This window comes from Garra rufa, chromosome 3, assembly GCF_049309525.1.
Source record: "Garra rufa chromosome 3, GarRuf1.0, whole genome shotgun sequence".
Classification (NCBI taxonomy): Eukaryota; Metazoa; Chordata; class Actinopteri; order Cypriniformes; family Cyprinidae; genus Garra; species Garra rufa.
In genome coordinates, this window is record NC_133363.1 from 30,913,210 (window position 1) to 30,925,349 (window position 12,140).

Genomic DNA, 12,140 nt, shown 5'->3' on the forward strand with positions numbered 1-12,140 from the left:
ATTTCCTGATGGATAAATTGTAGATTGACAGCATTTCATTCAAAGCCATTTCTATAGCCCATGGCTGTCTAACAAACTGCTGTGAAACGCTTCCTTTTCAGTAACTGCACTACAACAGGTAAGATGGGTTATTCTTGCATATCCGTATTTTCATTTAGCAATTTTAGAATTGAATAAACCTGATAAATATTCTGAGATTTATCATAACATCTAGTCTGCAAGGCTAGCATTTATAGAGGAATCTACAGCAAATCAAAATGAATCCGAGTCTGGAAATGCCTGTACAATAATTGCTTCAAATGAACTGATTTCCAAAAAGATCCAAAGGACAAGCAGTTAATCTGTAAATAACCTGCAGACAAACTCTTGTCGCTCACCTCAGACTTCATGTCAATGAGATAGAGCTAATGTACTCCCTAATAAGATTGGACTCAACGGTTTTGTATAAATGGACAATCTTCGCAATAAATGTATGTGCTGTTTTCAGAATTAATAATTACTGATCGAATCTTCTGGGCTTGTTTTACATCATTTAAGTTAGCCAAATGTTATTATTTACTATTTGAAACCAAAACACTCATTGGCACCTTGACTTTTCCTACATGCTCAATACTCAACTGTTGTGCAACACAATTACTTCTGCACTCAATGACTAAAATTAACCAGTTACCAAGCTTTCATCTCATTAGGACTGGAGCTGTGTGTATCAGACAGTCTCTGATTTCCTTGGCATCATTCAGCTTTTTAATCTTGTTCAGATGAGCCTGAGTCCAGCTACTCGGAGAGTTCACAATGTACACAAACACTAAAGGATCTACAATCTGTTGTGTTGATTTTCTATGTATTTTGTTGGCAGCTGTTATTGTTATCTTTTCATTTTGCTTTGCAGGTATTATTAGATAGTGCTGGTCCAAAAAAAAGGTCTGCAAAATACATATATCAACTGTAATCCCGTTGCACCGTTGCAAGAAAGACATACAACTTGATAGAAACTGGATGTAATAAAACCAATGTTGCCAAGTCAGTGGTTTTCCAGCAGAACTGGGCTACTTTAACACAGTTGCAGCGGGTTGTTTTCATGTCCACGGTTTGAAGCGACCCCAATAATGTAACATTTATACCCTGGAATGCTAATTTTACCAGGGGAACCCCGCCAAAAAACATGTTGTTTTACCCTCCCGGAATCTGACTGGGATACTTTTGGGCTAGTTAGGCGGGTTTTGTTGTGAAAACCTGGCAACCCTGAATAAAACATACTGTTGCATGCATGTGCCTAATTACGGCAAGACTACACGTTATGTAACCAAACAAGGTTATTTGTGTTGACCGAGGGGGTTGACTTTTAAGAACCTTTTAATCCAGGCCACAGTAAAGCCGAACAACTCTCGTGTCATGTGACACGACATGACTGCCTGTAGTAGTTGATATACAGCTGGTAGACAAAAGTAAAGAAACAACCACAAGTTGAAGTTAAAGTTTTGCCAGTATTATTTCTGATCTTTCCTAGACTTCCATAAGATTAGCAAAAAGTCCATTACAGTAAAACTAGTATGATATATTAGTGTAGTACTTAAAGAAGTCATTGTGTAAAATATGTGTCATGGTGCTTTAGCACCTTGTGGTTACTGTTATGGTTACTGTTTCATATCAAATATACTTCGAGCCAAAAGAACATTTTTTGCACGTTTTGTTCAGTGCGCATTTGCATTCCACTCTGTGGTTCACTTACTTTGATTGCATCTGTACAAAATGTGTAGATAAATATGTTAGATGTAAACGCAAGAATTGCACAACATTGTCATTCAGTGTTGATGCATTTGCAGCATGTCATACACAAATATATCTTGGTCACAGTCTTGACAATTTGTATTTATGACATGAATGAATGAATGAATTTTGCATAAAGTGGTTATTTTCAGAAAGATGTTAAATGAAAGCATAGCTAGTACTGCAAGTGTTTCTTGATTAGATAATTTATATTGACATACTTTACTGTATGCTCCACTTCTTCTGCCCACCAGTGCCAACAAAATGCAAAAGCAAGTGGAGATCAGAATGCATGAGAGTCATCTGGACCCTCCTCCACCACCTGAAGAGTCCATGTGTGGAGGCTGCTGTGACAAACTCATGAAGAATCTGTTACTTACGCTCACAATTCTTGGCAAGTTCCTCAGCATTTGTTTGTGTTGTGCTTTAGTTCGTACTAAAGGTGAATGTAGCTCCCCGGTGTCTGTCACACTTGTTACTGTTGCAGTCAAATATTCATGCATATGATAATTATAACGACCTAAAAGCTTTTACATATAATATGGCAATGCAACACAGTGGCAGGAATAAATTAATAAAATACAGCCTTCCATTTATTAGAAGTTATTTCATTAAGGCACTAAGTATGTCAAAACACTATTGGTCTGCTAATATTTTTTGCATTGCACAATACTCAGTGATACTCAATATACAGTTGAAGTCACAAGAAGGTTCAGAAGGTTCAAACGCTTCAGAAGGAAACGTCATGGATTAAGAGCAGGGGGGTGAAAACTTTTTGGATTCGAAGATCAGGGTAAATTTAACTTATTGTGTCTTCTGGGAAACATGTAAGTACCTTCTGTAGCTTCTGAAAGGCAGTACTTAATGCAAAAAAAATAAAATAAAAAATATTTAGGCAAGATAAGAAAAATGTACACATCTACATTATGTTCAAAAGTTTGCATCTTAATGCATCATTTTACCTTCTGAAGCATCATTGAGCATTAAAACCTTCTGTAATAGTCCCATATGAGTCCCTCAGCTGTCCTCAGTGTGAAAAGATGGATCTCAAAATCATACAGTCATTATTGGAAAGGGTTCAAATACAGAAAAATGCTAGAAAGCCAAAGCATTTGAGGAAACCCGAAAGATTTTACTGAAGAACAGCAGGCAGCTAATATCTATATCTTATTGAAGTCAGTACTAAATAAAAAATAACATGCATTTTGTATAATCCTTCTTATTTTGGTCAAATAATTAACATTTTGCAGGTTCTGCAGGGAGTATGTAAACTTTTGACTTCAGCTGTATGTATCACTCTTTTAATATTTATATAAATACATATTCTTTGAAAATACGTTTTTCCTTCAGCTGGTTCATCCTTTCTGACCCATGCATCTTTAAACATGACCTAAAGACAGACGTCTATCCACAATGGGCGAGACTTTTGGTTCATTAGCTGCTATAGGGAAATAACTAGAAGAATAACAACGTGAGGTAACAGTAAAACTGCTTGCACCACAAACCAGTACTCATAATTAAGATAATACATTAAAATAATATGGTAAGACACACCAAAGATGTTTTGTACAGCTAAAAATAGCTGGAGGCAGTTTGGACCGGAAGCCAAACCCTTAAAATTTACAAATGGCCGCGCCCGCTCTTAAGAGGAAAACAAGGTGGATATCATGCTTATTAAGTACCATTTTGGCACCATTGTTGATTACAGTGGTTAATATATGCCTATAGAGGAGGAAATTCATTCTGTTTAATCCTACTCCTCAGCTTTTGAGGTCCATATGAAATATATAAAAATCTATCTATTTTCTAAGCTCTTAAAAGTGTACAAATTTTACATGCATGTATCAGAGTACACTCACAATAGTATAGTTTAAATGCTCCTACATACTGGTGCTTTTATAAGTGCGTTGCGTTTTATGATTGTTACACTTCACAGAAGCTTCAATATTACTTCTCAGTGAAAAGTCTCATTCCTGTACCCTTGATGTTCACTGTAACTCTCTGTGTCTATTTCAGGTGTAATCACTGGTTCAGCAGCTGGTGTTCTACTGCGATACGCATCTCCACTCCCCGCTGACGTCATTATGGTCATTGCCTTCCCGGGTGATATTCTCATGAGGATGTTAAAAATGGTGATTTTGCCTCTGATCGTCTCAAGTTTGATCACAGGTACTGTTATACGCTTTGCTGAACACCTCTAGTGCTATTCACACTTTTTTTCTATGTATATGCTGGTAGCTACACCCACATAAATATATCTTCATCAACAATGCAAGAAAAAAAAAGTCTGCAATGACCTCAGAGTCAAAGTTATTACCAGAGCTCTTATATTTGAAACATGGAATAACAACAGCAACAATGATTTAGTAATGATTAAGCTAATGTTTGTCCTTTTAACTTTGTCTTTGTAATCCAGTATAAGATAAAAAGCATGCCTTTCAAATGTAGGGTGGATCACTAGCAGCTCATAAGAAGAACATGTCTAAACATGTTATAAAAAAAGAAATGGAATTAGAAATTCAAAACGTTCCAAATTCATTACTCACAGTAATCACAGCAATAATTATGGAACTTAACCCTGAGAATTACCTTTTGTGTGTTACCTTTAGTGCACAGTGTTATAGTAGTTCAAAAAAAGGAGTAATGCCAATGCAGTGATATGTAATTAGTTTAAATGCCATTTTTTAGGATTAGCAGGGTTGGATGCCAAGTCAAGTGGTCGTCTGGGCACAAGGGCCATGGTGTATTACATGTCGACCACCGTCATCGCAGCTGTGTTGGGGGTGATCTTGGTGCTCCTCATCCACCCTGGTAACCCCAAACTGAAGGCCAACCTGGGCGAGGGCAAAAAGAATGACGAAGTGTCCAGTTTAGATGCCCTCTTTGATCTCATCAGAAATCTCTTTCCAGAAAATCTCGTTCAGGCTTGTTTTCAGCAGGTGTGTACGTCCAATGTGCTTTTGATTTTAGATAATTGCATTCATTTAATCTCAACCATAAGTTAATTTCTGATCTTTCATCTGCTAATTTTGAGTTCATTAACAGTTCGTCTGTCTCCTCAAGTAGATCCAGACAGTTACTAACAAGGTAGAAGTAGCTCCTCCTCCACCTCCGACTCGCTTTGGACGGAATGCTACCAAGGGCGCAGCGAAATATGTCATCAAGAAGTCTCTTCAATTCAAAAGCGGCATGAATGTTTTAGGTACTAAATGGCTTTGATCACATAGTATATGCATGAAATTGTCATTTACGTACTTCAAATTAACATGGCGGTGATGTGTGTCTCTGTAGGTATCATTGGGTTCTTTGTGGCATTCGGGATATGCATGGGAAAGATGGGAGAAAAGGCCAAGCTGATGCTTGAGTTCTTCAACGTTCTCAACGAGATCGTTATGAGGCTTGTCGGCATGATCATGTGGTCAGCTTTTATGATTGTTAATGACTAGTAAAGTTTACATGAATTCCATTTCCATTACATTAGTAATCTGTACTTCAACGGATTTGTTAACTGCAACAATGTACACTACTACTCAAAGGTTTGGGGTCAGTAAGAAAATATAAGTCTTTTATTGCATTTATTTGATCAAAAATCCACAAGATGTTATAACAGTTTAAAAGATTTGTTATTTTAATGTATATTTTAATATTTTTGTTGTAACCATAATAGATTTTTAAGGATTTTTTAGAATAGAAACATTGTTTTTTATCATTATAAATATCTGTACTGTCATTGTTTAGTTGTGCTGTTAAATTTAATCCTTCCTTGCTGAATTAAACTCTTACTGAACCCAAACTTCTCAACAGTAGTGTGATGTTGGTGACTTTAACAGTTTAACTGCCTTTAACTGTATTTAAATGTCTGATTAACCTGTTCGTTGACTTTGCCACACATCTCCGTCCCATAACAGGTATTCCCCCATTGGTATTGCATGTCTGATCTGTGGAAAGATCATCTCAATTAATGATTTGGAAGTTGTGGCCAAGCAGCTGGGAATGTACATGGTCACTGTCATCATTGGACTTATTATTCACGGAGCCATGTTCCTTCCCTTAATATATTTTGTTATTGTTCGGAAAAACCCATTCAAATTCTTCATGGGAGTTTTCCAGGCATGGGTCACTGCTTTAGGAACAGCTTCAAGGTAATTAGCAACAGTGACTGTGCCTTGTTTTTTATAAACCTTTGAAAATTAGGCAATTGTTTCATTTGGCAAGTTTGGAAGTTATGAAAAATGACAAGAATGGGTTCTGAAATATTGATATGCGTCTTTTGCAGTGCTGGGACATTACCTGTTACTTTCCGCTGTCTGGAGGAAAATCTGGGCATTGACAAGAGAGTGACTAGATTTGTATTACCTGTTGGAGCAACGATCAACATGGATGGTACAGCACTTTATGAGGCCGTAGCGGCCATCTTTATTGCCCAGATGAATGGAATAGAACTTGATCCTGGTCAGATTGTGACAGTCAGGTAAGACCAAATGTTTGGACGCAGAAATTTATATATATATACTTTATAAAAATGTTATTTTGATGGCATATACCTGCTGATACATTGCAGGCAGTTGCCTGGTATCTATATTAAAGGAATAGTTTACCCAAAAATGAAAATTAAGTAATTATTTACTCGTCCAAACTTGTTTAGTGTTATTTTTTCTGTTGAACAAAACTAAAAGAATCTTTACACAGTTTTCAAGCTATTATGATGATATCAAAAAAGCACCAGAGAAGTAGTCCATATGAATTGCGCTCTGTATTTATTATAGTATTCTCTGGGTACATCCAGATTATTAAATCAGAAAAGAACAGTACGATCTGGTTTATGAATTCTATTAACTGGTTCATTGAAAAGTGGTTTCTTTTATGAATTGGACTGATCTGGTTCTTGAGTTAAGCTCTTTTGATCAGGCAGCAGCAGCTAACAACTGATTAAATTTCAACGTGTTTGCCCTGTAAAACGGTCATATAGTTTCAGAAGACTTGGAAATATAGCATTTTTTCTGGCTTGATAGATATGGTAGCTATCAACAACTGCTGCTCGAAGATTCTTTGAAAGTTTTCTTTCTCAGTTCTACAGAAAAACCAAATCACAGCATATGGTTTTGGTCCGACATTAGGGTAAATAAATAATGACAAATTAGACATTTTTTGTAAAATTATTCATTTTATCATCAGAACTACACTTGTTTGAAACTAAATATTGATAAAATCACGTTACACTATTTACAAAGTATGACTGATAATGAGTCATGTGATGTATTATTCTGTATAGTTTGTAGCTAATCTTATCAAATCAAATATTTACGTTTTGTTTGCAGCCTTACAGCAACTCTCGCTAGCGTAGGAGCTGCCAGTATTCCCAGTGCTGGTCTGGTGACGATGCTACTGATTTTGACAGCTGTTGGATTACCGACTCAAGACATCAGTTTATTGGTAGCAGTCGACTGGCTACTGTAAGTTAAACCAATCTCTATCTGCATCTGTCTCAAAAAATAGTTGTCAAAAAAGGATTTAATCAATTTGGCTATATTATATGATTGAGATGTGATATGTAAATGATCTCCAGTTTAAAGGGGTCATCGGATGCCCATTTTCCACAAGTTGATATGTATCTTTAGGGTCTTAATGAAAAATCTATAACATACTTTGGTTAAAATTTCTCAATGGTATTGTAAAACAACACCCTTTTTACCTTGTCAAAAACAGCTCTGTTCACAGCGAGCCGTTTCGGTGCATGTCCCTTTAAATGCTAATGAGCTCTGCTTACCCCGCCCTCTCTTCCGTGGGGTGATGAGCCGTTCTTTGAGAGACTGTAAACTTTAGCTGCATTTAGCCGTGAAACTTGTTAACTAGCACATTATTAGAGACTAGACTATTTGCAAAGACTATTTGCAAAGATAAAAAAAAAAAACACCTTATGGTGCGTTCACACCAGTCGCGAATGATGCGATAAGCGCAAGTGATTTACATGTTAAGTCAATGTAAAGATGCGATAGACATTCTGTGGCGTGATGCGTGCAAATGATCATTTCGGGCGTTTGACGCGAGAGTTGAAAAATCTGCACTTTGGCGAAAATTCGTGCAGCGTTAACCAATCAGGAGCTTGCTCTAGTAGAGACATGATTACGATGTAGCGAGCGTAAAAATCCGAAACAACAATAGACCCAGACACGCCGCAGAACGAGTGTGGTGTGAGCGCCCCATTATACTCACTTCTTCTGTAGGTGAAGCTGGATCAGGAATGATTTGCGCGAACATAGACGCATTTAGGCAGATCGGGGGCGCATTGCCTTCAAAAACGAAAGTAATCCTATGCGTCTTCAGTGACTCAGATGTTGGGAGTAAAAAATACGTTATGTTCACAGCTCACTCAGGGCAGGTCTATGCTACAGCGGTCATGTCAATCAATAGTTGTGGGAGGGGCCTGTGCAGAACTACGTCATTCTGCCAGCAATCTTAGAACAGCCTGATCTGAGAAAGTGATCATTATTATTGGGGATTTAAAAAAAAGCACTGGGTGGATTTTTAGCATTAAAGAGTGTTTGTGTACACACACTGCCAACACATTTATGTTCAAACGACATGTAAAAGTAAATTTTGCATCCGATGACCCCTTTAAGATTTGTCATTAAAGCAAATGTAATGGCATGTTTATGCATTCACTTTGCATGTTAGTACAAGCTCTAATGGCATTTGAAGTCGTTTAGCCTTAAGAGATGTGGCACCTTTCTTTGTATCCTTCTGTTTTACCGAACAGGGACCGCTTCCGAACATCAGTCAATGTCGTTGGTGACTCGTATGGGGCGGGAATCGTGTACCACCTCTCTAAAGATGAGCTTGACCTGTTCGATGCGCAGCAGATAAGGCCAGATGACTTTGAGATGGCCAAGAAACAATCCTTTTTTGAGAATAACACTAACCACGGTGTATATGCATCTCACAACTCCTGTCAGCCGGTCCAAATAGATGAATGCAAGGTACATTTTACTCTCACAGACATAGAAACCTGTATGTAGATGCTTTTATTTCTTTCCCCGACATTGTATGTACCATTGTGATTTTTTTTTTACACTTTTGTATTTTTTTGGTCATTCCTGATGCGAATGCATAAAACATTAAACAGAATGAAGGAATAAATATATACTAAAAACTAAAATATTTATTTATTTGTTCTGGTACTAGGTGAAATAGCAGGTTTTGATTTATATCAGTGTCTGGATCTGGCAATTATACATATGTGCACAGTAAATCATTTAAATGTTTGTATAGTACTAATGCCAAGATGCCTTTGGCTGTTCTCGACTAAAAACAAAAGTGAAACAAAGCAGTGCATTAATGCACACCTTATTTTTACAATCCACATTTTGAAACAACAAAGGCTGCTATTTCATTTCTTTAATTTCTTTTAAACTTGATTTCCGTCTCTGCAGTTGTTTTCTTTCTTATTTTTGTGAATTTTATGCCTCTTTTGACCCTGTGTTTCACAAATGCATAGGTTTGTGTGGTAGCTCGCGTGACACTTTTTAACAACCCCTTTATTAGATTAGCTTTGGGCAGAGATTCGCTGTAATTAGAACAAAAATACAGTTTATATTTAAAAAATATAACAATTTAAATAATTTTCTCTATCTGTATTCAGTCTTTCAGCATTCTGTAAGGAATCCCGCTGCAGCTAATTATTATCTGTCTTGTGGTGGGTACATTTCTGTGAATTTGGATATAAACTGTGCTGTTGAAATATCAAACTACCTGGATTCTCTGCTCCAAACCGTAAACAGTTTAGTTAGCACCGGTTAATGCATTTTGACTGTGCCTTGGTCCAACAGTTAGTTGTCCCTGATAATTGCTTTCAGGTAACCTTGGCCTCAAATGGCTCCCCTGCGGACTTCTCACTTGTTGAGGAGGAACCATGGATACGCGAGTAACACAGCACACAGATCCAGCTCCGCCTTATCCTGAGTCAAGCTTATCCTTTCTGGTGAAAACCAAATGCTAATTTTGTACATATCAACAGCCGGAAGTTACCACAGAACGTTTCATATGCACAAGCATTGACTTTTTTATGATCTCAGTACATGTGACACACAAAGGGAAGAAAATATAGCTCGAAGTAGCAGGTGGTTCAGTTGAGCAGGATTACGATTAGTTAGAATTCTAGGCCTTGGGTTTGAGGATCGGTCTGAAACCTGCTGCCTTAAGGCTAGCGCATAGAAAGATCGCAATGGTTTGTCCAGCCCCAGATTGACCTTAAAGTACTACTAGTGGCAGGAGGAGAGAAGTGCAGCTTGTTTGCTGAAGATACCTTTGACTGGCTTGGCTTAGGTAGATTAACCCTTGGTGGCGGCACTCCAGATCAGCCTCTTATAAGAGCTTACCAATGTACTTAGAGGTTCTGAAATAGTGGTTTGCCTCCAAATGCTGGTACTTATTTTTACCCGCTGCCCGACGTAAATGCCACGTCAGGAATTACAGAGCAATCAGACATGAAGTATGACATTGAGTCGACTGACGTTATCTGCAAGGACTGAATAAGTGTTTGAGGGAAGGGACTTGCATGTGAGTAGGTTTTGTATGTATCTGTGTGCTTTGTTAAGTTGTCGATTTCTTTATGTATTTATTTGCTAAGTTACAATCTTGCCTTGAAGATATCCACTGCAAACTGCAGACAGAAGACTTTATGACATTAATATTAAATGCAATCCCGTTTTCTTGCATCATTTTAGATCGCTAATAGTGTTTGATTCTCTGAGGAGCCTTCTTGGATACTCAGATATTAAGTCCAGTTAAATGGATTCGATATTCACGCTGGTGAGAGAAGCCCTCAAGTTATTTGGTGCTCAGGTTGTTAGCATGTAAGAGAAAAGAGATGACAGAATTGAGATCTATCATTATATCTGTACTATTTATTTCACAGCATTCCTCTTTTGCACCAGAATCTTAAAATGTTTTCATTAAAGTGCCTCCTTGCACTTTCTGTATATAAATAAATACAAATATGTATGCGGTTATATTTTAGATATATTTTTCATGCAAATTAAAGTATAGAAATTCATTGCTTTTTGCCTATTGTTTTATTAAAACAACGGCAATTCATGTATTCAATTCAGTATTTTAATAGATAGGTTGTTTTAAGTAGTTATTGCTATAATACAGTACAAATCACAGGGAACAGGTGGCTGTGAAACATTGACTGATGAGTAAATAAATGTATGTATAAATGTAAGCATATTTTTCACTGTTACAATTCATGATGATACTTTGTCTCAAATATTGTGTATTGTTTAACATTTTGGTAGGAATAATGACACTAGGGGAAAAAGTCAAATTACTAATCATTATAAACCAGGCTTGCTACAGATTTAACAACCTTGTAGAGTGCAGAGATCTTGACTATCGATCTTAAGGAAATTATGCACAACCTAGATACAGTATCTATAATGTAAAAGTGTGCACTGTTGGAATATCTGTTCAGGCAGGGCCTGACACATTTGTAGAGGTACAGTGATGTATATTAACAAATATTGTATGATCATCCTGCTATTTTTATTTGTGCAGCCCTGTTTGGTTTCAAAGACATTGTATTACTTGTCTAACCAAACTTGATTTTGCATTCACTTTTTAAATTTGTCTTTTTCCTCTATTTTTCTATGAAACACCTATAACAAATTGTAAATAAAGGCAATGCTTCTTGTCTCAGTGGTGTTTTTCTTTTTCTTCCTTTTTTCAAGTCTTTAGGCAGCGATGCAAAATATTGAATAAATAAATAAATGTACAGTAAACTATATTTATCATACAATTTTACTCATGCATTTAACTGAACAAATTAACTACAGTTGAGGTCAAAAGTTTGAGTCTCTTGTTTGTCCTGAACAGTTAAACTGCCTGCTGTTCTTCAGAAAATTCCTACAGGTGTATTTGAACCTATTCCAACAATGACTGTATGATTTTGAGATCCATCTTTTCACACTGAGGACAACTGAGGGACTCATATGCAACTATTACAGAAGGTTCAAATGCTCACTGATGCTGCAGAAGGAAAAAAACATGCATTAAGAGCTGGGCGTGAAAACTTTTGAACAGAATGGAGATGTGTAAATTTTTCTTATTTTGCCTAAATATCATATTTTTTCAATTAGTACTGCTTTTCAGAGGCTATAGAAGATGGTTACATTTGATAATGGTTACATTACATTTTACTTTCCCAAAAGACAAAATAAGTTTAATTTACCCTTGCTCTTAATGAAAAGATAGATATAAAAATCATACAGTTATTGTTGGAAATGGTTCAAATACACAAAAATGCTGGAAAACCAAAGAATTTGTGGGACCTGAAGGAAGAACATCAGGCAGTCATGAACAACTATAGCTAAAAA

The 12,140-nt window shown here is 36.7% G+C and overlaps 1 protein-coding gene across 3 annotated transcripts; it reads left to right on the forward strand.

The window, feature by feature from the left end:
- LOC141331049 (excitatory amino acid transporter 2-like) lies at positions 1-11,463 on the forward strand. Of its 3 annotated transcripts, XM_073835903.1 has the most exons (12): positions 1-118; positions 2,022-2,161; positions 3,784-3,936; positions 4,456-4,706; positions 4,834-4,969; positions 5,059-5,185; positions 5,676-5,909; positions 6,044-6,238; positions 7,086-7,220; positions 8,525-8,744; positions 9,407-9,460; positions 9,621-11,463. In XM_073835903.1, exons 2-11 carry the CDS (start codon positions 2,032-2,034, stop codon positions 9,422-9,424), a joined length of 1,599 nt encoding a protein of 532 aa, XP_073692004.1. In that variant the 5' UTR covers positions 1-118; positions 2,022-2,031; the 3' UTR covers positions 9,425-9,460; positions 9,621-11,463. The 3 variants fall into 3 exon arrangements, with proteins under 3 accessions (XP_073692004.1, XP_073692003.1, XP_073692002.1); XM_073835902.1 differs by having other exon boundaries at positions 9,407-11,463; XM_073835901.1 differs by lacking the exon at positions 9,407-9,460.
- The last annotated feature ends 677 nt before the right edge of the window (positions 11,464-12,140 follow it).

Coding starts and splice junctions, on each gene's coding strand:
- LOC141331049 (XM_073835901.1), top strand. CDS start 2,032: ATGCAAAAGCAAGTGGAGATCAGAATGCATGAGAGTCATCTGGACCCT. Junction 2,162..3,783: donor ACTTACGCTCACAATTCTTG/GCAAGTTCCTCA, acceptor TGTCTATTTCAG/GTGTAATCACTGGTTCAGCA. Junction 7,221..8,524: donor GTAGCAGTCGACTGGCTACT/GTAAGTTAAACC, acceptor TTTACCGAACAG/GGACCGCTTCCGAACATCAG.